The following is a 26,412-nucleotide window of genomic DNA, read 5'->3' as shown; positions in this document are numbered from 1 at the left end:
ACAGAACCAAAGTACTTGTTTAACTGTTCTGCCATTTCCTACATTCGTCTTCACTAATCTTTTCCTTTTTACATACCTATAGAAGCTTTTACAGTCAGTTTTTATATTCCCCCCAAGCTTTCTTTCATTGAACACCTCAATCACATCTCTATGAAGAATAATTTCATACTAAGATTCACTTTCAAGGATCTGGGACACATGAGCGTAGGGAAAATTCTCATAGGCAAGAGACCAATTGACATGGCAACGGGATTTCCGGCATGTCATGTCCAAGAACGATGCAAGAGAATGACCTGTTTACCTGATTTTAATCACTTAAATTGAGTCAAATTCATAGTTTGTGATAGTTAACAAAGCATTGAAATTAGTAGTATAGGAGACAGTTCAGCTCAGTATTTCTGTAGCCACTCTTTAGTACAACAAAGCCTTTTCACTGTACCTCAGTACACGTGACAATAAACTGAACTGAACTGAATAACCTAACAGCAACATTTTCCACCCATAACATTGCATTCATCTGCGAATATTTATCTTTGATTCTGTGGGCTCAGCAGTTGCTGATGTAAAACATTCCATCTTTCAATAATCATGAGTGAAGGAGTACATCCTAATTTCCCTCCCAAGTTTCCTATCAACCATTTTAAACAAATGGCTGTCTTATTATTGATTCCAAAACAAATTAGATGAAGTAATCATAGCTTTTGTACACCATCTGAAAATTTGCATAATTTTATGAAATTCTACTCTCGTGTTCTTAATATTATTTGCTCTGTCTCTAAATCATTTTTTCATTCCCTTCAGAAAAGTTGAACAATCTGTGCTTTACACTGTCTAAGGATTCCGTGCCCTCATACAAATTGTATGTTTTTCAGTTAAATTGTGTGGATTTTTATTTTTACTTGTAAAATATAGACAGGACATCCACAGCATGTTTTGAGATAAATGGTCTATTTGTTCTCCTCTAACTGCTGAATTATTCTCTGTTATGTTCTGCAATATTTCATTTACGTAATGATGCTGAGGCAAGCAGGATGATTTTTTCCTGTAAGAGTTTTACTATCACAAGCTGGGAACTTTACTCAGCCGATCACGGCTGCTTTTTGTGGCCAACCTAACATGCAACAACATAGGACACTGACTAATCGAAGAAAATAATCAGTCTATAAAGTTTGACACATGGTTTACATGAATCTTTATTGCAAAGGATTGTTTGTAAGTAGTTACTGGAGATTACTAAGGGAAATCGAGTAAACCTGCATAGATCAGTTTTAAAATGAAAATGTCAGAGTACAAAGGAGTGAATTTTGAAACTTAAGCAATGTTAAAAACATTATTTATATTTACCATTGCAGATATTATCGATGTTCATCCTTTATCAATATAGTTTTTCTGGGAAATAAAACTCAAAGCAAGTGGAAGAAGTTCACTGTGTCCTCAAAAAGCAATGTAATTAAAGTTCATGCAAGAGATTGTACAAAAAAAGAAGTTATTTATCTGGATTCCATAATACAAATATTCAACAGATGATTCAATTCTAGTTTTATAAAAATATACCACATTTACCGAATGCAAGCACCAAAAATCTTTTAATTTATATAAAAATATGGAAATTTAGTGTTAATATGCAACTAATAATAGATGGGAGATGTTGTAAAACCTCAAAATAAAATCTTGTTGCATTGAATATATTCAAAATATTATTTTAAAAACATGTCATATTTATTGCACTTTTACAATGTACCAATGTTTAGGAGCTGAAAAAATCATAAAACAATTATTTATATTGAAGCTTACAATCTGACTTTTTACATTTCACTGTGATATTTAATATTTTATTCTCTACAATGTAACAGATGTCATGTTTATTCTTGGTGTTCATTTTATGGCCTGTTGAATTGATGAGAGTACAGTTCCTATATTAGGTTCCAGTAGATCCACTGGCCAGCCAGGGCCACTCACAGCATGGTAATCTCACTGGGGGGAAGGGTCAGCCTCTTCTCTCGAGCCAATAGCATTGCCTCCACGTGCATGGCTGTGACACGGCACATTTCCAGAGCCTGCAGGAGAATGGATCACGTGGTTACGGAGGAGCCATCAATATGAATCCCAAAGAAGCTATTCAGTCCTTTTCCATCATTCTTTTAGAATTATCTCTATCTTAACCTCATTTATCTGTCTGCTCCTTATCCCATCTGAGGGTAACAGTTTCAAGATATACAGTAATGGCCCAGTCGCACTGCACGAGTGCTCTCCCGAGTTAAAAAAAAAAAACTCATGGTAAGCACGTAGAATGAACGTAGCGGGTACGTCAGAGCTCTGGGACGTCTCTTAGCGACTCGTAACACTAACGGCAGGTACTCGGGAAACGCGGTAAGCTCAGGAAGACTCGTGAAGATTTTTCAACATGTTGAAAAATGTCCACGAGAGCCCCGAGTACCGACGAGCGGCCAATACCGTAAGTCTCCGAGTTCAAATTAGGGCAAACTCAGGAGAACTCTTTGAATGAACTCGTACAGTGGGACAGGGCTTTAACAGATCACCCTTATACACAAGGAGACTCAAGAAATTGCTGATGCTGGAATGTCGAGCAAACCACAATGTGCTGGAAGAACTCAGTGTATTAGCACAATCTGTGGAGAGAATGGACAGACAATGTTTCTGAAGAAGGTCCATTCCCTCCACACATGCTGCCTGACCCGCTGAGTTCCTCCAGCACTTTGTGCTTTATCATTGTGAACAAACCAATGAGCAAATCCTGTTAGAAGATCCAAATATAAAGTGTATAGCATGGTCCAATCCTCTCCAGTGTACACACCTGTGCACTTGCACAAATCAACCTTGTCTTGCAAGTAACTAGACATGCTTTCCATTCCTAACCCAGGGAATTGATGTCACTTGCAAAAATCTAGCTGGTACATTACCCACTAATCCTTTTTTGATTTTAGTTGTTTGACAGACTAACCTTCCAAGTGGTAGTGTCTGATCTATTACATCTTTTAATACTTTGAATCCCGTGGGGAGATGCAAACAAGCTGCTGAAGAATTCTCTCAGTTGGCCAAGGTTTTAAACAAGTTGATTCCCTCCATGTGGGCAGTGGTCTCCTAGAAACTTCCTCATTTACTGAGCTGTGGCATTCGAGTGAGGAAAGACCTTGTCTTCTGACCCATGCCAATAGAATCGAGGATTTCTGGAAATCGAATGTTTTATTATTTCCTAGCACATCCTCCCAACCACGGTTTTGTACAGGAAGTTCAGGAAAATGAAACAGAACTTCCCACGTGTTATCAGCTTTCAGCCATGGTTTTAGAATGTCCTCAGTAAACTGGATTTGGAATGGACAGCTCTACCGCATCAGTTCCTGATCGCAACATGACAACAGCCTGGACATTCCTTGTCAGAACTGCAAGTAAATGGTGCATTGCCATTGAAAGAATTGTTCAACTTAGAGAAGAAAAAAAACTGTCCCATTATAATAAAATGTAATAACTACGCCTCAATTCCTCGTCTCTGTCGCATTTGCTCCCAAGAGGAGGCTTTCCATATGAGGACATCTGAGGTGTCCTGGTTTTGTAGTGAAAGTGACTTCCCCCTCCCCCGCTGTCATGGATAGATCCCTCATCTGTATCTCTTCTGTGTCCTGGAGTTCTGCTCTTGCTCCCTCTCTCCCCAGACGCAACAAAGACAGAGTTCCCCTGGTCCTTATCTCTCACCCCACCAGACTTTGCATCCAACGCATCTTCCAACACATCAGGAACACCAGATGCAGTAGATGAGGTGTACCCGATGTGGGTATCGGCACTGGCGAGAAAAAGCACAAACTCGATGACTATTTCGCTGAACACTTGTTCACAGTCCGCCAAGGCCTATTGGATCTCCTGTTTGCTAACCACTTTAACTTCCCTTCCCATTTCCATACACACCTTTCTGTCCTGGATCTCCTTCATTGCGAGAGTGAGGCCACATGCAAATTGGAGGACCAGAACTTCATATTTCACATGTAGTTTATAACCCAGAGGTATGAATGTTGAATTCTCCAATTTTAGGTATCCTTTAAACATCTCTCCCCTCCCCCTCCCCCCCCCCCCCCCCCCCCCTCTCCACCCCCTCCTTTTTCCACTAAAAGTCCACTTAACCAGTCCCACAGTTTTTCCACAACGTATCTGTCCGGCTCTCACTGTCTCTAGCCAACATTCGGTGTATCAGGGAACCTCCTTGTCTGAGGTTATCTGGTTCTGGCCCAAATTTATCCTGTTTTTTTCCTGCTTCCAATCCCCCCCCCCCATTAATTCAGTCTGAAGAAGAGTCCCAACGCAAAACATCACCTATCCATGTTCTCCAGAGATGCTACCTGATGTGCTGAGTTACTCCAGCATTATGTGTCTAACATTGTACCAGTTATGGGTATCTTGATGCCCAATGGGAAATTTGTTTCCTAACTTTTCAACCAGATTTCCCCCTCTTAAGGTTTGTCCAATTTGGGGACTCCAGTCTTTAAAAGACTATATGGCCCAGGGGGACAGGAGATAGTATCCTTTCTGATTCTTGTCAGGACACACTGTATGACTTTGCCTATAGGCATAATGGAAGATACAGATTTGCTTCTAAATCTTGCGGCATCTAATTATTTATAGACATTGAATGTTTTCAAACAACCTTCCATACCTGGTCAAGTTGAAGTTGCATTATTCTTTGCGACATCAAGTCTCCAAGTTTAATCTCAACATATGGATAGCTGTTCGTGGGATCCAATCGTTCGGTTAGTGTGGACTGTACCTCCTTCAATGTGAAACTGACCATCAGCTCCTGCAGAAAGTGTCATAATATAATTTGTCATAAACTTTCTGAATATATCTCTTACAATTCCATTGATCACTGGTTCACACTAGTTCTATTATCCCACTTTCAAATCCACTCCCTACAGATTAGGAGCAATGCACAGAGGCCAATTGACCTATAAACCTGCAAGTTTATGGCATATGGATGGAAACCGAAGTACCTGAATTTAAACCTGGAACACCGATGCGGTGAGACAGCAGCTCCACCGACGCCACTGTGCATTTTCTCAATCCTTCCCCTTCCACCAACCCCAGGGACCATTACTCTAGATTTCTCCTAAATCAGCACCATAGCTGCCCCTGCCAGTAATTCCTTGTTTCCTCATTTTTCCTTTGTCTTTTAAATTAACTTTTGATTTAACTTTTTTTCTCCTCCTGACCCACCCCATTTTCTTTACATCTTAAAACTTACAATCTCCATTTTATCCCAGTTCTTAAGAAAAGTCATTATTTTAAAATGTTAACAGTTACTCGAATACTTATGCCCATTCTGCTGAGCATTTCTTATTTTATTTCAATCAATTAGTTATGGTACAATGTTATCCTTTATAATAAAAGATAATGGAAAGAAAAAAAATAGTGGTATATATAAGATTTGATGAGGCCATGACCAGAGTGCAGTTTTGCTCTTTCAACCTAAGGAAGACGTGCGAAAGGTTCACTCAACATTTTAATTCATTCCTGGGCTGTGGGCATCTTTAACAATGAAGCGTTCATTGTACATCCCTAAATGCCTTGAGAATGCGATCAGAGCTTCCTTCATGCGATGCTGCCATCTCTATGGCTAAGTCTATACAGAAGTGTAAATGGAGAAGTCAAAATCATTTTCTGAAATTACACAAGCATTAGGTAATGTTCAGAGATTTTGAATAGTGACAAAGGGAGAATGAAAATTGATTTCCATATCAAAATTGTATCTTCTTCCAAACAAAACTTGGAAGTGGTGGGATTTATATATATTTGTTGTTGTTGTAAGTAGTCACAAACTTCTGGGAACTGCCAAAGAAGACTTGGTGAATTGTTCCATTTATATATTACAGCCATAATTCCCTGATGGTAGAGGAAGTGAATGTTTAAAGTGGTGAAGTGAAATACCAATTGAGTTGAAACTTTCATCCTGGAAGGCATGGAACTGCTTATATGTTGGAACTGCGCTGATCTGGGTAAGAAGAGAGCAGAAGGGTTACCTATCCACATTCTCCAGGAATGCTGCCTGTCCCACTGAGTTACTCCAGTACTTTGAGCCTTTTATCTTTTAGCATTTCAACACACTGTTATGATGAAATGCAGATGTGTGAAGGGCAGCATTGTGGAAACTCATACTGCTACATTTTTATATCCTGCACACAAAAAGATTCATGGGCACTCTGTGACTAATCTTCTAGCTAGCCTCTATTCAGGAAACCACTAGCAGTGTGAGTAAAGAACATTTGCAATCAGCCTTAATGACCATCACCCAGAGAGTTGGGAATTTGCGGAATTATCTGCCTCAGAAGGCAGTGGAGTCCGATTCACTGGATGCATTTAAAAGAGAGTTAAGGGCCTGTCCCACTTACGTGTCCTTGGCACGCAAATTACGTGATGAGCCGCGATGGTCCTGCGAAGGTCGGGCGCAATTACATGCGTACGCACAGCCGTCTGGAGCGCGTGACGTCATTTGAAGATGGACACAAATCTGGAGTAACTCAGCGGGACCGGCGGCATCTCTGGAGAGAAGCAATGGGTGACGTTTTGTGTCGAGACTTCTTCAGTCTGAAAAAAAGGGTCTTGACCTGAAACGTCACCCATTACATCTCTCCAAAGATGCTGCCGGTCCCGCTGAGTTACTCCAGCATTTTGTGTCTATCTTCAATTTTCTTGGCCCCGCTCTGGGAGTAGAAGTGGGGGTGGATCCGGACCGCAACGGCCGTGAGCCCCAGGCTGAGATCGGCGATCGTTTGCCTGCTTCTGCTGCTGTTGGAGGTGAGACGTTGCGTCGCGCCAGGGTCTTGGGCCTGTCCCACTTACGTCAGTTATGCGACAGGCCATTGGCGCGCGAAGATTTCATTCACTGCAAACATTTCGGAGCCCCGCGCGATGTCGCGCACAACTACATACCCTTCCGCGCTTCTAAGTGGGACCGGCCCCACGCGGCCATACGATGCCTGTACACCTCAACGCGACCACGAGGTCACGTAATTTGCGTGCCAAGGACACGTAAGTGGGACAGGCCCTTTAGATAGAGCTCTTGGGGCTAACGGAATTAAGGGATATGGGGAGAAGGCAGGAACGGGGTACTGATTGTGGATGATCAGCCATGATCACATTGAATGGCAGTACTGGCTTGAAGGGCCAAATAACCTAGTCCTGCACCAATTTTCTATGTGTCTATGCATTTAGGATAGTTTTCATGGAATAAAATTATAGATATTTGGCTGCCGTATGTGAAGCATAACTGAAGATCATTTGACATAAGGGAACTTGATGGTGTTATCAGACACTTCCAAGCTTTCTATTGGGAAATCCAATGGACATGAAAATGTGTGCCCCATTTTTATTCTTGAAAGCAGTAGTAAGTTGAATTCCAGTTTAGGAAATAGTCTTTAAACCTGGCGGTACCAGCAAAAGAGAGCTGTGCCAAATTAAACACTTGATTGAAGGATGGAGAAAATAGAAACAAAAGGATAAATTAAGCAGCTCAGGCCTGCAAGCAGCTTGACCTGAACAAATGTTCAAGCATGGAACCTGGGAAGTAATTTTACTAACAACATTGCAGAAGTGTGTTTCATCAAAGACTGAACCAATGAAATTCACAAAAGCTTCTTTGACTGCACCTCCCAAATCTACAACCCATACCACTTAGAAGTTCAAGGGCAGCAAATTCAAGGGAATGTCACCAACTGCATAGCCAATATTATTCTGACTTGGAAATAGTTTTAGAGATATAGCATGCAAGCAGGCCCTTCGGTCCACCATGTCTGTGCCGAACAATGATCACCCATACACTAATTCTCTGTTATCCCAGTTTTGCATTCTACACAATAGGGGTAAAATACAGTCGCCAATTAACCTACAAACTCCGTACAGCCAGCACCTATAGTTGTGTTCAGATCTCTGGAGCAGTAAGGCAGGAACTCTACCACTGTGCTGCCCAATCTCCGGCATTAGTTTTGTCACATAATAATAAGTGCTTGAACTCAGCATCCAATATCGTTGCAAACTTACCTTTGCTATAGTCTGTAAAAAATTCAAGGCAGCGAGCCACCACCACCTTTGCAAGGGTATTTTCGGGATGGGAAATAAATGCTGGGTTTGTCAGAAACATCTATATCTTATAATGAAAACAATGACGGAAACATTTTGCTATTTTTTTGTTCTGATTTTATAGCACAATCTTTACAGATGTTATCTGCATGGACGATTCAAAAGGTGAGCATGTGCATGAAAGACTGTATGTCAGATTAAGTAGGAGAAAGCTTGACATGTTGATGTCCTTTTGCTCAATGGTTTCTAACTGACTGAAATTATCTTCAGCTACAACTATTGTTAGCTACTCACATGAGTCTCCTTGTCCAAAAAATTGAGTCCGTTTTGATTGACAGCTAGAATGCAGGGTGCAACTATTGTATTGTTGCTGCTGCTCTGAATGTAGAAGAACGATGATCCAAACATAGGGAATGCACTCACAAGACCTGTGTGAGTAGAGATAAACCATTCACTGAAACAAATCAAGCTTGCAATTCAAAGTTCAGTGAATCTTACCCTATAAAAGATTATGATCCAGACGCTAAACAAATTGTAGACACAAGATACTGGAGTAACTCAGCACGACAGGCATCATCTGGAGAGAAGGAATGGGTGATGTTTCGGGTCGAGACCCTTTTAATAATAATAATAATAATAAATAATAAATAAATAAATAATTTTATTGATCACATACACCTAGGCGTAGTGAAATGCTTCTTGCCATGCAGCACATAAAGAAAGAATACAAACATAACAATAATAAAGAAATTTAAACATAAAAATATCCCCCCACAATGGTTCCCATTATGAGGGAAGGCACAGTGTCCAGTCCCCGTCCCATGTCCACCCATAGTCGGGCCTATTAAGGCCTCCACAGTCGCCTTTAAGGAGGCCCGATGTTCCAGGCCATTCTCGCCGGATGATGGTGCTCCGGTGTTGAGAGAATCCTCTCGGCGGCATGGGAACCCTGGAACGGCCGCTTCCCTTTTTGAGATTTAGTTTTGGTTTTAAAGATACAGAGTAGAAAAAGGTCCTTCTGCATACCGAGTCCACACTGACTAGTGATCCTGGTGCATTAACACTATCCCGCACACACTAGGAACAATTTACACTTATACCAGCCGATTAACCTATAAACCTTTGGACTTAATCTTTGGACTCGAAGACCCGAAGTCTCAACCTGAAACGTCATCCATTCCTTCTCTCCAGAGATGGTGCCTGACCCAGTTACTCCAACATTGTGTGTCTATCTTAGGTTTAAACCAGCATTTTCAGTTCCTTCCTACACGTTCTAAACAAATTGAATTGTTTCATGTTTCCTCCGACTGTTAAAACCAATAAAATTGCTTCTGTTTCTTTCTTTCTCACATGTGCAGTCACTGGGGATTGTGGATGATTTTCTTCTACCCAAGTTCCATCAGTTTTGAGATGGCTGATAAAATCAATGTGAGAACCACAGGCTCACCCTTAGTTGGGACAGAAGGTGCTTGATGGGTGGATGCAAGAAAGACTGTGCTCTATTTGCATTTATTTTATGGTTCTATTTGTAATAGGAATCTCCTAGCACCATATCCACATTGTTGGGTTTATGAAAGTCTAGACTACATCATGGAATTCAATCACAACATACTTTCATTAACTGACTTTGTGTGCAATGGTTCAATGGTACCTGATTGTGACATGGTACTGTGCATGGTATTGTCACCGAGGTACAATGCAGAATTGAGATGACTGGATTTTTCCCATTCTCCTTTGTTGATGAACACTTGGGCCAGTTACAATCCTCTAAATGTTGATAATGGCATGGAACCTTAAAATCAATTAGGTTGATGTTTTACCATGTTCTCCATTCTGAATCTCCCCCTTCAAGTTGTGGCTAACGTCAATGTTGTATTTGGCAGGGAAATAATGCAGAACATCGTACCTGTCTTGGTACAACTTCCTTGGGATAACCCAACAGCAAGACATAATCCACTGAGTAAAATTAGATACTTACCAAGGAACTGGGCTCTGGCCTGATGTGGGCTAAGAGCCTGGACGTGCTGGGTATTCTGAGTTACCATACTCAGCCAAGATTGTGGGCGCTGATGTTGGTAAACCTTCACAGGGACGTAATCTTGAACCTCACGACTTGTAAAGATAGAAGGAAATTATGTTAGAATTTCACACAGAAGGAAATGATAACTTCATAGAAAAAAAATGGAAATGTCATCAACACTAAACTGAGTAATCAAGGGATTTGTTGATCAGGCAATCCTGACCTTTACTATAGCCACCCAATTCCCTGATTCTCCTGTTTCTCCTATGGTACACTGCAACCCTCTGAAACGGCCTCACCCGCTCAAGAGGATTCAGGTTAGACAAGAGCAAGTTTAATCTGCCAGAACCTCTGAGTGTATGGGGCTCATTTCCCAACTAAATCCAAAATCAATGCATAGATTTCCCATGGTGTTGATTGGCTGTGACTCGTTTGGACTCTGTAACTGTTAACTGTGTTCAATCAATATAGACTCTCATATCAGTTTATATGGCTGCAGGATTGGGAAGAATCTATCTGGTGGAAGATGGTGTAGAATATGTCTCTATGAATTAAAAAAAATAAAATTTGGTTCCAATGTTTCATTCTTCACATCCGCCTCTGATGGTGTCTGATTGGCAAACGTCCTATTCCTTCGAAACCTCTGCCTCATGACTGCGTGAATTAAGTCAATGATAGAGGTGATAGAGGTCAGTGACTTGGGAGGTGTTGGTAAAACAGTTGTAGCTAATTAGAATAGAGCAGCATGTAGATCACACTTACATTTTAAAGATTGATTCATTGTGGGATCAGGTCATGGCTAGCAAGACCAGGATTTATTGTCCCTTAATCATCCATGAGAAGGTGTTGGTGAACCAACTTCTTGCATCACTACAGTTCATCTGGTGAACGTTCTTTCTCAATGTTGTTGGATAGGAAGTTTTAGATTTAAATACAGCAACTTTGAAGGACCAGTGATATTTTTGCAAGTCAGGCTGGTGTGCCATTTGACGGGAATCTACTTGTGAGGGTGTTCCTATACACCTGCTGTCCTTATCTTTCTTATGTTTACAGTTTGGGCGGTGCTGTAAGAGTGGCCTGGTTGAGTAACTGCAGTCAGTGTATTTTGTAGATTGTAATTGTAATTAATTTATTAGCCAAGTATGTAAAAACAAGTATGTAGATGGTACACATTGCAGCCACTGTACATCCATGGTGAGAGGAATGAATGAGTGTGGCGGATGGTACGATAATAAAACAAGCTGCTTTGGCCTGGATAGTATTGAACTGATTGCATGTTGTTGAATTTTCACTCATCCTGGCAAGTTGAGAGTATTCCATTACACTTCCAACTTGTGCCATCTAGACAGTGGAAGGAGTCTAGGATATCATGAGGTACGTCACTCACTGCACCGAATACAGCCCCGGATCTGTTCTTCTCGCCACACAACAAATATTATTGTGGTTTTGCTCCACATTGACAGTGGGTGCTCCATTTGCTAAGGAACTGTGAATGGCAATTGAGCATTGTGCAATCATCAGTGAACGTTCCCAATACGTGACTTTTTGATGGGAAGTAAGTTCTACGATGAAACAATTGTAATAAATGAAGATTTTTCATTCTACCTGAACCTCACTGTACTTGTGCGTATGATTGTAAGCCTAACTTGACTTGAAGATACTGATCCTAAGATACTGCCTTGAGAACTCCTGCAATCAACCTGGGGGATGGAATCATTGACCTCCAACCTACACAATTTATCCTCTTACGTGCAAGATCATTCCAACCATTTGTGCTTTCCCTTTGGTGGTCATTGACATTTCATTGGTGGTAATTAACTGAACTCAATTGTTCCTGCTTTGTCTACATAGAGCATGCCTATAATTGTTCCAAAATTGTTGGTAGATTTCAGTGTTGGAACCTTGATTAGAGGCATGGATAGTCTACAGGAACAAAACTCTTCAGCTAGTTGTCTGAGTCCACACTAAGAGTCAGTTCTTGAAATCACATTGAGTTAAGAGTATTCTTTCATTACTGCACTTTCTAATGGTTGTGTCTTCATGAAGAAGCCGAGTTGGATTACACCACAAATTACAGCGTAAGATGGTTACAAATGTTCCAGCTTTGTCTTTTGCATTTACTTACTGAGCTCACTCACTGAAAAGAGACTTTTCCCAATTACCCTGTACTATTTAAATCCCCAGCATCACAGACAATGGGATGTTGGAGGATTGCATAACTGATCTGCTTTTGTGGAATTGTTTTGTTCAGTCTACAATTTGGTGTTCAATTCTAAAGCGTGCAGAGTCCCATAAGGTTAGCACACCATTTTTAGGCAAGCTTGGTCTGCTCCTCTAAACTTTTCATCTACAGTTTATTCCCTGACGTGAGAAATGCCAGGTAAAGAGGTAACACCCTGTGGTGGAATAAAAGGCTGCTATTTCTGTAGCATAAAGCCTTTCATCGATTCACCAAATCTGTTCAAATTTGTTCCTTTTAGCATTTTACTTGGAGGGTGTCCTCAGTCTAGTTTATTTCTATGTAGTTGTGTAAATAAATACCATGAACAGTGCAAGTTCTTTCCTGTTTAAGTTAGAATAAACAACCTTGCTTGAAGCTCCTGTATGCTGCAGTTATTACAGTGAATAGAACTTATAGGAACTCCAACACCTAGCCAAGAATACAATGTAGCTGGTAACTAGGATGGGATTTTTTCATCTTTAAGAGCAGTATTTTTACCTAGTGCACTGAAAGCCCCATGGCTGGAAAGAAAAAAAAACAGCAGGAAGCAGGCCCTCGAGGTTTAATTCCTGAATATAAGCTCTGTATGGACAAGGACTGACAGGTAGTACAGTGGGCAGTTATGTTGGCTTGCCAAATACCAACATATGTTCTTAAAATTGCACCTACTGAAATAAAAAAATAAAGCGAGGAAGACAGTGTAAATCTGCAATTGGTGGGAAACGGCACGGGTAAAAACATGAACACAAGAGAGACTTGAGTGAAAATAAAATTGTAGATGCAGAAAATTAGAAACAAAACAGGAAAGGCTGGTAAAACTGAGCAGGTAAGGCAGCATCTGGTGAAGAGTTGCACATCTTAAACATAGATTGTTTCTTTTTCCATAGGTGCTGCCTGACCTACTAGGCCAGAATATTGAAAATAACTCAATTTTATTGGGAAAAGGAAGTCAACAGCGGCTCAGACACAAGCATCCCAAAGGAAGCATGGGCCGTGGATAACGCATTAGAATAATTCACATCCCATGTGGAGAGGACAGATCCAGTCCTATTCTTGAGCTGGTCGACTGATGTAATTGTGAGGATATTGAATGTTTTTAGGAGGGAATGGAAGAAAACAGCTCTAAAGGAAATCTACACACATCGAAACCTAGCAACTTTGCAAGTCGCCACAGATATCTTGTTTGTAGAGACAGGTCAGAGGTTGGAAGAAGATTTCAACACTCAGTCTTTATGAGTGGAGATTTATAAAGTCAGCACAACACAATCAAAAATTGGGAAGAAAACCCATGATGTGGCACTCAAACACATATCAAGGTATTTCATCTTTGGAGAAATTTTAGATCTGGCAAATTTGTGAATTGTCTAAGAGATCAAAAGACCCATTGGAAGCAGTTAGAACAAAAAGCTTTATGTCTGATCTGGGATGTAGAATGGCAAAATTCATGAAAAGGGGAGTCAAGCATGCCAGAAAATGTCACCCCATGCATGGGACAACAATAACAGTACACCTAAAACTTTTGTCCAGATACATGGACAGCATGATGTGATAAGTGGTGCTTGCCATTGTTATAGATGTATTGACAGACATTTCCTGCGTATATAAATGCTGCTCATATCAGAGGAATGTATACAATTAAAAACAAGATTGGTACAGTTTCAAGTGAACACCAGCACCAAGAGAAGTTCCTCATAGTAGTGACTGACCATGGGTGATGCATCCTAGTTTGCAGGTGATATGTGGTCGGATGCAAGCCTGGCCGAAGTTCCTCATAAGAAATCACAGAAAGGGATATCTGCGCAATATAACAACCTCTGCTGATGACCCAGAATTTATTTTGTATAACGTCTCCACTATAAGTTACTGTGGTATAAAATAACATTTAAGGTCGTAATCTGGATGATAGCAATTCTTGGAGATTGTAATCAACATGGTGGCAATCAGTTCCATTATGAACAAGAACACATGATATGCAGTTCAGCCATCTACTTTTAGTGAGGAACCAGGTCAGTTTTAAGATTTATTCACAACAACTGTTGGCAGTGTTGGGACAGAAACACCACCAGCTGCAGGTTGTATATCACCCAGATTTGGATATAATTGTCATTCTTTTGCTCTCACTGAATTTAGATGCTGAAATTCCATCACCGGAAGAACTTCCCTGGAACTCTCCAAAGGACTGCATGGTTCAAGAAGGCTGTCACCATCATCTTTACTGGGACAGTTAGGTGTGGGCAAGAAACATCACCTTAGCTAGAGATGCCCGCATGAATAAGGGAGAAGAGATACCTCCTATAATCAACTCACGTGGTGGGAAGATAGAGACCGTCCTTCGCCCGATGTTGTAGAGCTGCCAGTTTTGACATTTGCTGGAGTTTACTATCACTGGTCATCTCCTGACTAAGGACATGGAAGAGCCCCTTCACGTAATCTGCAACAATCTGAATTAAAAAACAAACTTTTATTTGCACTAGTCACGGGTAAATAATACACAGAATAAATCTCATTCTGAGAAGCTGTAGTTTATTCATTTATTGTATAATTTAAAACTTTCATTGCTTCTGATATTGCAAAACAGTCATTAATCAATGCCCTAGTGAACAGAAGGCACAAGAGCCATTGTGAGTCTGTGAATACCAGGTCCCACAACTGATAAAACCTGGGAACTTCAGGCCCAAAGAGTTGGTGAGTTTGGGAACACAGGTATCGAAGCCATTGAGCAGTGAGGTCAGGAAAAATCTGGTTTCAGCTCCGTCCCAGTCACGGCTAGGGATTCACGCTCTCAATGCCTGTCCTTGTGAGGGAATCTTGGTATGTAATGAGCACACATTTGAGGTTAGGAACACTGTAATGAGAAGTGTAGAGAGAAGCAAGTGATACTGTATCAACAGTACTGCTACTGTTCCAGGGCTGGACTGCGAAATGACTCACCCACTGAAGGAGAAGAAAATCCAGTTTGTTTTGACACCATATTTTTACACTTATTTAAAGTCATTCCATTTACTTACTTTAAGCAATAAACTTATTCAACACTACAAAGTTTGTAGTATTCTCTCCTTGCGATACCCAGGCATGCACAGCTTGTTCAATACCACAATATCTTGTATACCTGGTTATAGTGCACAGTCACGCACAATTCATTCTCAAATTTCAGAGGCTGAATCCAGAGGATTCGTCGGAAGCAGAAGGTAAAGTTTGGATCCACCTGTTCTGTTGTTGCAGCCACATCAAGGATATAATCTTTCTTGTTAAGTGGCTGTACGTTTTGCCCTGAAATAGAACATGGAGAGTATCACATGAAACTGCATCATAAAGTCCAACCACTCTCACCATTCTCACAAATGCTCTATTCATATAAATGCTCCATTCTCCACATCCTCATCTCCTCACACTCTCATGCCTTATATACATGCCAAAACTGGCAGTAAAAGGGAATACCTTTGTTGGTGATGACAAAAACAGAATATTCCTCTGCAGCCTCTGGGTTCTGCAGACCCATTTCAGTACATAAATCTTCAATCACATCTACTGCAACCTAGATCAGGAGAAAAATACATTAACTATCACCACCATTCATTCTTGATCAAAGCAGGAGTTTCACAAGTCTTTCAAACTGGGAACTGGTGGGAAATGGGAAGATAAATGGAGAGAGCTTGGATAAGAGAGAGATTTAAAAAAGGAGGGGAAAGAAAGGAGAGAGAGAGAAAGGATGAAAGAGAATGCAGGGCATGAGAGAGGTGAGAGAGATGGGAGGGAGAGAAGAAATGAGTGAATTGAAAAAAAAGAGGGACCCGAAATGTGAAAGGTGTGTGAGAAGGACGAGAGAAGGATTGAAGGGGAAAAGGAGACGGTGGTGTAAGTGAGAGTGAGGATGAGAGGGACATGGTCTGTGAGACCAGGTGAGCAGGAGTCAAAGGGGAAGACAAAAAGGTGAGGACAACAAGAGGATGAGAGTGAATGAAGAGTCCATCAAGAATGTTGAAATAGTCTAATTGTAACAAAGGTATGCATATTGGTGCTAGCAGCAAATAAACAGACAGGTAGGTGAACGACCCTACTGAGATGGGAGGAACTAATGTTAGGGATAGCATGGATATATCATCTGAAGTTCATCTTTTGAGTCAGAAATTAGACCAAGATTCTGTCAGTTGTAATAGACAGAATTGGTAATGGTTTTCAAGATATAGAATTTATAATGGATACACAAAGCGACTGTAGATGTTGGAATCTGGAGCAAAAAATAAATTGCGGGAAGAACTCAGCAGGACGAGCAGCAACTGTGAAGGCAAAGGAATGGTTAATGTTTCGGGTCGAGACTGCAACAGGAGTTTATAGTGGATACTGATGTCAATGGCTTCATTTTCAATGCTGTATTTACTTTAGCCATGAGTGTCACATGTACCTGCAATGAAAAAATAATCTCTTGCTGTATCTGAATAACTTAATAACGTAATGCAGTAAAACACAAATAATATTTAATAATCAAAAACACAATATATTAATAACCGTAATAGTATCAGGAAACCAAAATAGTGCAAAAACACTTTGAAGTCCATGGTGCAACTAAAGACACAGTCAATAGAAGATCATGGGTGCTCAGGCTGGTGTATAGCGTTCAGGAACCTGATGGTTGTTGGGAAGAAGCTGCTCTTGAACCTGGTGGTTACAGTTTTCAGCTTCCTGTACCTCCTTCTCGATGGTAGCAACAAAAGGAGATGTGGCCAGGGTGATGTGGGTCTTTGATGATACTGTATACCTTTTTAAGGCAGCACCCCTTATTGATCCCTTTGATGATTGGGGGGCGGGGGAGGGGGAGGTCAATACATGCGATGGTCCGGTTAATGTCTATCACCCTCTGGAGGTAAGATTCGATTTCCTTCTTTGCGAGCCAGTGATTATTTTAAAACTGATCCATGGACCATACTTCAGGTATCTTTGAAAGTGCATATTTTGGACTCACCGAGCAGGTTTTTATCTTCAGATGTCGCTCCACATTTCCAGGCAACAAAAAGACTTGCCGCTTAGAGCTTCTCCCAGCCTATGGAAAAGGGAATTGTTATTTAAGATGATCCAGAGACAGAATGTTTTATTTAACCAGCCCTTAAAAAAAAGCCACTTAATTTGATCAGATCCATTCCCTGTGGACAAGCCGTCTGCACTACTGAAACACTTTATGTTGAAAACATTTACTCACGATCTTCCCCCCGTGAGTTTGAAATTCCCCAGCCACAATCTGGTTTCCTTTTTCATCTGTTCAAAGCCTATTATTAATTTAGTAAACCATTAATTCACCACCGGCATCTCGTAAATTGAAATAGTTCCAGCATCTTAAATCTCTCCTCAGCCATGCAGTCTCTTAGCTTTGCCATAATCATGACCCGACTATGCTGCACACTTTTGCAGGTCCTTTCAAGAATGTTGTCCACAAACTGTCTAATCTCTATTTGTGAGCAACCAGTGTGCTTCCAAGATCACTATCACATTTAGTTATTTTTCATCTCAATTCCCACTTTCAAGGAATTGCCCTAAGCTTTAATTATCTTTCAATATCTTCTCATGGGATGTTTCTTTCAATTCGTTGCTTTTCAGCTAATATTGTGTTATCTCAAATTTATCCACATAAAACTGAATGCTACCTGTCCGCTACTTCTTCCTAAAGGATTTCCCATTGTTTATAAAAACGCCAACCTGAGCATTATCAGCAAGACTGTCAGCAGGGTTAAGATTATGTCCTTATTTATAATAGAGTAAATCACAAGGATTCTGCATTGAATCCTGGGGTACATGACAGTCAATCTTCTTCAAATTAAATGAGATCCATTCATCTAAATCTTTGCCAATGTCCTTGGGACTTGTTAAAACACCAGTGTAAGTAAATCCTCTCTGAAACCTGATCTACTTCTATCTATATTTTCACACTTCATTTTCGAACATGGGTTAGTAATTATACCGTATCTAAATCATGGTTAAAGTTCCATGGGAGGTAGTGGGTGACTATGCTCCAGATTGGGGTAGGGGGAATTGGGTGGTGTGCCAATTGGACAGGGAATGGTGGCTGGCCAGGGATAGGGACTGGGCTTGTCACACTTGTTATTAGAAGTATTTAGTGGTAGAAATGTAACTGGGGATTAGGAAGAGCAAGGTGGAGGGTAGATTGGAGTCGGCTTTGTTATCATGTTTCGGAGAGGATTTACTTACACTGGTGTTTTAACATGTCCCAAGGACATTAGCAACAAGGAGCTTGGGTGGAAAGGAGCATTAAGTAGGATCCACAGGGAAGGCAATGGATGATTATAGGCTCCCTAAAAGCAGGCCCGGTAAATTCAGGCTATCTTTAGGCAGTTTTAATCCTCCAGTTATACTTGGTTTGATGTGAGTGACCCCCATAGTTTGTAACACTCAAATGTGTACAAGTACTTTGTAAAAGTGTTGTGATGCACCCTGCTTGACCAAGAACTGCAACAAATTTCTGGCATTGCACAGATGACTGTAACTATCAATCAGGTTTTTGATCTCATTAAATTGTGTAGTGCATGAAAATGTTACATTGCACAATACAATTTATTGGACTGTATATTTTGCATCTACATCTAAATGTTGCTAACATTCCTTTATTCAGTTAGCTGTAAATAGATTCCTTCTACCTAAAAACCAAAGTTTGATTGAAAGTTGGTGCGTGGGTCTGACATGTTAGGCCAGAACTTATTAGGAAATCCTGCCAGTTCACATTGAGATGCAGGCTTTTACCTGCCCATCCATGACACAACTGTCAAGGTGTTTGAAACTCTATGTTTCTGTCTCCTGTCTGAAGGTATAAGTTCCGAATTTGTTGGCCCTGCTCGGCTGACGACATCTGTCTGCACTCTGCCATTGTCAGCAGAGCATGATTTTGCTGTAATTCTCCAGTGTAACTGGAGAATCCTTCCATTGAGTTTTCAACAGGTTAGACAGATCCATGTATTTGAATGAAAAATATCATATGTAAGAATAAGTATAAGATAATGAAATTATCTTTTTAAGTAGTTGAACTTGTTTTAGCGTTTAAATTATTTTAACGTTTTTTCAAAAATTATACTGTAATTGTTTAAATGATTTTTAAAAATAATTATTGAATGTTTTTGAACTATAGAGAAGTTTGACGAACAGCGGCAGAAATAAATGTATAAATTCTATTGCAACGAGAAGGCGATTCACTAACCACCATGGCTCTGAGCTCTATGTCATCTGGGAACTGGATCCTACCACCAAACTGGAACGTTTTCTTCAGATTTTGATGACAAGCTTTTGCAATTCCTGTACAGAGTGGGTCAGAATCAGTCTGTTAATATTGCTGCATTTAGTTTTGAAAAAAAAGAAAAAGGGGAGAAAAGGGGATGCATCCAAGCAAAATACAGAGAAATAAAAATAAATACCTTGAAAACTGGCACCAGGCATTCTGCAAACGGTCTCCATTAATTTAAAAAGGTATGGTTTAAGTACTTCAGAACACTTGTAATAGGCGGTGAGGATATAAAGCACCCTCCAGCCACGTTGGATGCTATCTCTGCAACAGATATTGGAAATAACTTCAATACTTTACTTGAAGCTATGCATTGAAAGTGACCGACTCCTAAAACAAATCCTCCCACTTACTCATTTTGTTTGTGGAAATTGGAAGACAAAGCTTGCATTCATACAGCACCTTTCATATTCATAACCTCAGTATATCTGCAAGTGGTTATACTCACTAATATAACTTATATTCACTAAGTGATATTCACTTATCTGCTCTTCATCACACGATGTTTATAGGACACAGTTAATGTTTTTAAGGCAAGTAACACAGTACACAATTCACAAATAGAAGTGCCCTATAAACATCATGTGATAAGGAGCAGATAATCTATTTCAGTGATGCTGGTTAAAGGATAATAACTGATCAGGATATTGGAACAAACACCCTTGCTCTTTGTACGCAGAAACTTTAAAAATCAACCATAAGAGCAGACAGATCCACATATAGCAAATCATCTCCAACAGTTCTGCACGCCGGTTTTGTCTTCTTAAATTATAGGTGTCTGCATTGCGATTGGACCTATAATATCACTGTATTTTGAGAGTTACTCATTAAACTATAACTGACACCTTGAAATGGTTGCTAATACCTCCTCAATTACTTCTTATCTGAAAGACAGGCAGTACTTTCTGGATTGACACAAAATACTGGAGTAACTCAGTCTGATGAAGGATCTCGACCCGAAATGTCACCTATTCCTTTTCGCCAGAAACGCTGCCTGACCCGCTGAGTTACTCCAACATTTTGTATATATCTTCTGTGTAAACCAGCATCTGCAGTTTCGTCTTACACAGTAATTTCTGAATTACAATTTATTATTGTTAACAATCTTCTTTGAGGAGAAACACAGTATTTTAAAAGTTATATAGTTGACAGCACGGACACTGGCCCTTTGGCCCACTGAGTCAATGCTGACCATCAAGCAACAAACATTTACGTCATTCAAATTTATTCTTCTTGCATTCTCCCCAACTCCCTGTCATCCCCAAATTCTACCATTCACCTACAAACGGGGACAACTTATAGAGGCAAATTAACCTATATCCTGGGTTACACAAAAAAGCTGGAATCTGAAACTCAGCGGGTGCAGCAGCATCTATGGAGCGAAGGAGATAGGCAACGTTTCGGGCCGAAACCCTTCTTCAGACTGATCGGGGGCAGGGGTGGGTGGGGACAAGAAAGGGAAGGGAAAAGGAGGGAGGAGTAGCCAGAAGGCTGGGGATTCTCCAACATTAGGAGCAAGTCCACTCCCGCAGGGGGTAGCTGAGGAAGGGGACTTGGAGACAGCAAGGACTATACAAAATTGGGAGAATTCGAAGTTCATGCCCCCGGGGTGCAGACTCCCCAAACGGAATATGAGGTGCTGTTCCTCCAATTTCCGGTGCTGGAACTATATCCTGTGTGTCTTTGCATCATGGGTGGAATCTGGAACATCCAGTCAAAACGCACATGGTCACTGGGACAATGGAGAAACAAGACAAAACAGGTTCTGGACTGAGCCTCAATTAGCCGGAGTAATGAGGAAAGAGCTCTAGAAGCCCTGTCACTGTATCAACCTGTTTTATAGATTCTCCAACATTAGGAGCAAGTCCACTCCCCAAGTCTGTAGCTTCCAAAGTAAAGTAGACTTGTGTATACAGTGGTTTGCAAAAGTATTCATACCCCTGTACACTTTTCAGTTTTTTATTTGTAAAAAAATTTGAAAACCATGTATCATTGTCCTTCCACTTCACAATTATGCACCACTTTGTGTTGGTCTATCACATAAAATCCCAATAAAATACATTTATGTTTGTGGTTGTAACGTGAGAAAATGTGGAAAAGTTCAAGGGGTATGAAAACTTTTGCAAGCCACTGTAGGTTGACCTGATGGCAAATTGACAACGCAGGTATGGTCAGTGGCACAATGTTTGCCATCTCGCACACCATCTTCCGAATGATTTCACACAATCAATGGGAGTAAATATGTTTAGATGTGGAATGTGTTCGGGCCCATAGAGTAAAGGTTAATAACTCCTGCTGCTGTTTCCTTACGTTTTGGAGCTGGTGTTGTCGGTAATCTGTTTGATAATCTGGCAATAGGTTTCATCTTTCATCACCTCATGTTCGCCACATAGCTACAAAAGACAGAGCAAGGTCAAGTGTAATATGGTCAAACTGTTCATGAAGTAACAACTGGTATCTGACCCTGGAGCATGTCAATAAAGTGCTGAATGTTCAACCATCTCTATTGCTCACACGTACCACACGTACACATGCAGACGCACTGATAGCACACACAGCATGCACACACGGCATGCACACATGCACGCATGCACACACGCACACACAAAAGCAACCACCCACTTGCACATGCATGCACATACTAATGTGTCAATACTACACAATAAGGACAAGTTATGGACTGTGCCTGGTGCAGGCAGGGCTTCAAGTCAAGTTTATTCGTCACATACACATACGAGATGTGCAGTGAAATGAAAAATGGCAATGCTGGCAGATTTTGTGCAAAAACAAACTAACAAACCAATAAACTACAAACAGAATGGAACGGGCACGAGAAAGGGCTTTGAAGTCCCACTGCAAGCATTGCTTGGAAGTACATTTTGACACATTTGGAAATTAACAGGGATCTGAAGTTGCTAGCTGCTGACTTCCAAGTCCACATATAGTATCCTAGAGTCATTCAGCTATGGAATTATCCACCCCCCCCCCAATCCTCATCTGCTGAGAGAAAAGGAAACTTGAAATAAAGTGTACAGCAAAACTGCAGGAATCTTGTCAGGGTTGTTCTATGTTATTTCAGGAACACTGCAGAATTTGTTGAAGTGGAAACACTCCACAAATAAACCTTGTCAGAGTTATCGAAGGGCAAATGGTTCCCATCAGAGCCCAGAGTGTAGGCCTCCAGTGATAACGAACCAAAGGAAGACAACATCAGGGGTCAGTCAAAAAAGGAAGCATGGTCTAGGTAGCCAATCAGGAACAGATCGGGTGGCTGATCAAGTTCCTATATTTGTGCACAAAAGGGATAAATACTGGGGAATCTGAAAATTGATTCCCAGAGCATTCCCGAATTTTGCCGTGGGAGGTTCCTCGAGGAATTGTAAAAATAGTCTCATCTAACCACAGGAGCAATTTTACTTGATGGATTATGCAAACAGTACTGAAGCCATGGGGCACGGTGCGTAAATGGCACAGTCACCTATAACATTAGAACAAATGAATCAGTCATTGTAGGGACGATTTTGCAATTATTTGGAGAGGTATATTTAATGTCGAAAGAAGTATTTCCCCAATTCCTGATGTATGGAAGAACAAAGGTTTTTTTTTTTAAACTGGATATTCCTCTCATCCATTAATAAGAGGTTCATGAGAAACTGGTTCATTTGTTGGTGCTTAGAAATACAGAAATGCAAGGGGAAACCCAAAAATAAAGATGCAATACACTGGATTTTTGAGGGCTCCATATAATGCTGCTGCTGAAGGTTCAGGCAGCATTATTATGTGGGCATAGAGTTAGTCACAGAGTTATACAGCACAGAAATTGACCCTTTGGCTGCCTCACTGACTACACAAATCCCATTTTGTCCACATCAGCCCCCTATCTCTCTACTCTTTTCTTACCCAAGTACCTGTTCAAATGCCTTTTAAACATTGTAATTTTGTCTGCTGCTACCACTTCCTCTGGCAGCTCACTCCAAATAACCACCATCCTCTGTGTGGGAAAACTTGCCCCTCAGATCTCCTTTAGTTATTATACCCTAACAGGAATCAGGAACGGGAAAGCTTATAATAGTTTGGAAATGTGCCCAATAGACACTAGAACATAATCAAAACGACCAGTCTGACCAGTCCAGTAGTCTGCACAGCACAGTTACTAATGGGGGTCAAGGAAAGAGCGTTCACGTCGCGGCCCTGTTTCCACCAATCTTTCCACCACCACGCACAAGAAGCATAAGAAGCGACAAGACAGACACCGTTGTATGCAGATGCCGAGAGGTGTGTTCAGCTCTGGCTGAACAACTTCTAATCCTGTGTGTGGACTCGATAAGAAGAAGTTACTAATGGGGATTAAACAGCTCCTCATTAATCAGTGCAAACTGTATAAGATGCAAAGAACATGAGAAAACAAGATATAAGCAGAGCACCATTATGAACACAATGGAAGGGACCTTCAATTAGCTTTTTTTCTTTTAAATACAGAATTACCTGTACAAAGTGGGCTGGTGGCAATCTATTCTTCCTTGCACATACACTGATGCACAACCCAACCCGACATACTTGCGAACACAGGCATGTACATGTGTACACACATACTTCTATTAAGTAGGCAAACCTGAACGATTCTAAGGGGACTTGACAATAGAAATGCATACCTTCCTTAGTAGGGGATGTAGTCTCAGTATAATCCATTTAAGACTGAAGATAAGAAGGAAATTATTTCTGAGAGGTTTACAAATCTTTGGAAGTCTCTGTTCCTGATGTTATGAATACGGAGTAGTTAGATATATTTAAGGCTAATATAGAAAGATAGTGCAGATCGGGCAGGAGAGTCGAGCTGAGGCAATCAACCAGGATCATTGAATGACAGAAGGTAGACACAAAATGCTGCAGTAATTCAGCGGGACAGGCAGCATCTCTGGAGAGAAGGAATGGGTGAGGTTTCGAGTCAAGACCCTTCTTCAGACTAGTCTGTTCAGCAGGCTAAGGATGTCACCTTATTATATGTACAATTATAAGATTTAAATTGACATACTCGTCTTTGCAATCAGGACTACCAAATCGTGGTGTTATAAAATTCACTATTCCACTTAGTATCTTTCACATACACATCACACAAACACCCATACCAACCTATGCACAAGCAGGCACTCCTAAACCTAAGGCATTACCTTAAGGATGGTGTAGATCACGTCTTGTTCTGTCTGACCTTTGAAAGGATGATCCCCCATGAATTTCATGACAGCTGCAGAAAGGAAACATGATTCAGGATAATCACAGGATGGTGGGAAGTGGGGGAGGGGGGGGAAGGGTGGAAACAAACAGTCCTTGCTCTTTGGAGTTGAATGCAATGATCGATCCCCAATTGACAACACTGGTCGATCTCTGTTTTCAGTGGGTCTCAGCACAGTTAGCATTCTCATTCCTAATATTTACACTGAAAATGCTGGAAATAGAGGCATCAGGTGAGCTCAGGATTGTTGTTAAGGGCTCTCCACAGTGAAACTCTAAATTGCCTCCCAAACATCCCTTTGACGGTTTATTCCTTGCGGATTCATTTACTTAATTGAGAAGAAGCTGATACAGCCAAATGCCACTATTTAATGATTCAATGTAGATAGATAGATAGATCCTTTATTGTCATTCAGACCTTACGGTCTGAACGAAACTATGTTGCCTGCAGTCATACACTGAATCAATAATAACAAAACATACAATAAACACCAATGCTGCAGTGAGTTCACCAAGCACAGGCTCAGTGAGGCAAACTTAGTTTCCATCTCTTCATGGGCCCAGGCCGAGGGCAAGGAGCTCTCAGCGGACCTCCGTGGTGATGCAGAAGCCGAATCAAACGCATCTCTTCCGAGACCTTTACCCATATGTCCTCCTGCAGATTCAGGGAGATGAAGGGGGTGAGGCATTTCAAGGTTGGGGGAAGGAATCAGAACAAGTTTACCCTATCAGGTGAAGGGGGTGATCATTTAAGGAGGTGATCATTTGAGGTGAGTGGAGAGGCCCTGTAAAGAGATCAAGCTGAGGGATTTGGGAAATGTTAGGATGGGACAGGGAATGGGATCAAGTGGTTGGGTTAGGAGTCAGGGTGAAGGGATGGAGAGAGGTGTCAGAGTGATGAGTAGGGGCAACGCATTGTTAGATCAAGAGGTCTTGGCAAAATATCAGGATTAGGATACAAGCGATGAACAACTTGGCGTGCCAAACTAATGTGAGGTGAGGATTGACTCAAGCCTCCCACGTGACAAGGAATGTGTCAAGGAATAGAAGAATTGAGGAAGGAGTTGAACATGGGGAGAACGGTCAGTCAACCACTTGTGGCAAGAGTCTGATGAGCCAGCACAAGGTGATGGAAAAGAATCTGGAGCAAGATGAGAACCCTCATTGACCTACTTTACTGCCGAGGTGAAATTGGTTTGGGTGGGTGATGTCCAGGATATCCAAACTTTACTCCGTGAGCCAGGACTGGGAGAATATTGGGAGGAAAGGGAAAAGCCGTGTGGCAACAATGAAATGACAAAGGTGATGCTTTATTTCATAAAGAGGAATGTTGATTCTTACCAACAAAAATCTCAGCTGCTATCTTGTTCATATTTTCATCTGAGAATTCAATCAGGGACTCTTGTATGGGAGTCTGTGAAGAAAGGTTATTAAATAGGAACACATTAGACATGTGTTTATATCATAATCTGAAAGTACTGCCTGAAGATAAATTACTTTTCTGTTATTTTGTTTCCTGAAGGTGCCCATGGACATGTGGACTGGCACGAGGGTGGGTGAGTATGTATCCGAAGGATTTACATG

The 26,412-nt window shown here is 41.0% G+C and overlaps 1 protein-coding gene across 1 annotated transcript in view; it reads right to left on the bottom strand.

The window, feature by feature from the left end:
• Nucleotides 1-1,175: 1,175 nt before the first annotated feature.
• The window catches only part of myo15aa (myosin XVAa), a 107,664-nt gene continuing 82,427 nt past the window's right edge, over nucleotides 1,176-26,412 (bottom strand). The window contains exons 45-57 of the mRNA XM_055651903.1: nucleotides 26,170-26,242; nucleotides 24,768-24,841; nucleotides 21,910-21,992; nucleotides 19,733-19,863; nucleotides 19,519-19,613; nucleotides 17,281-17,358; nucleotides 15,759-15,855; nucleotides 15,430-15,590; nucleotides 14,628-14,761; nucleotides 10,058-10,191; nucleotides 8,374-8,507; nucleotides 4,664-4,804; nucleotides 1,176-2,057 (exon numbers count right to left, since the gene is read on the bottom strand). Of these exons, the coding sequence (XP_055507878.1) occupies nucleotides 1,956-2,057; nucleotides 4,664-4,804; nucleotides 8,374-8,507; nucleotides 10,058-10,191; nucleotides 14,628-14,761; nucleotides 15,430-15,590; nucleotides 15,759-15,855; nucleotides 17,281-17,358; nucleotides 19,519-19,613; nucleotides 19,733-19,863; nucleotides 21,910-21,992; nucleotides 24,768-24,841; nucleotides 26,170-26,242 (1,437 nt within the window). The 3' untranslated portion in view covers nucleotides 1,176-1,955. The remainder of the gene's footprint in view (nucleotides 2,058-4,663; nucleotides 4,805-8,373; nucleotides 8,508-10,057; nucleotides 10,192-14,627; nucleotides 14,762-15,429; nucleotides 15,591-15,758; nucleotides 15,856-17,280; nucleotides 17,359-19,518; nucleotides 19,614-19,732; nucleotides 19,864-21,909; nucleotides 21,993-24,767; nucleotides 24,842-26,169; nucleotides 26,243-26,412) is intronic.

The sequence above is a fragment of the Leucoraja erinacea genome, chromosome 20, assembly GCF_028641065.1.
Source record: "Leucoraja erinacea ecotype New England chromosome 20, Leri_hhj_1, whole genome shotgun sequence".
NCBI classification, from domain to species: Eukaryota; Metazoa; Chordata; class Chondrichthyes; order Rajiformes; family Rajidae; genus Leucoraja; species Leucoraja erinaceus.
This window is presented reverse-complemented; position numbering and strand designations above follow the sequence as displayed.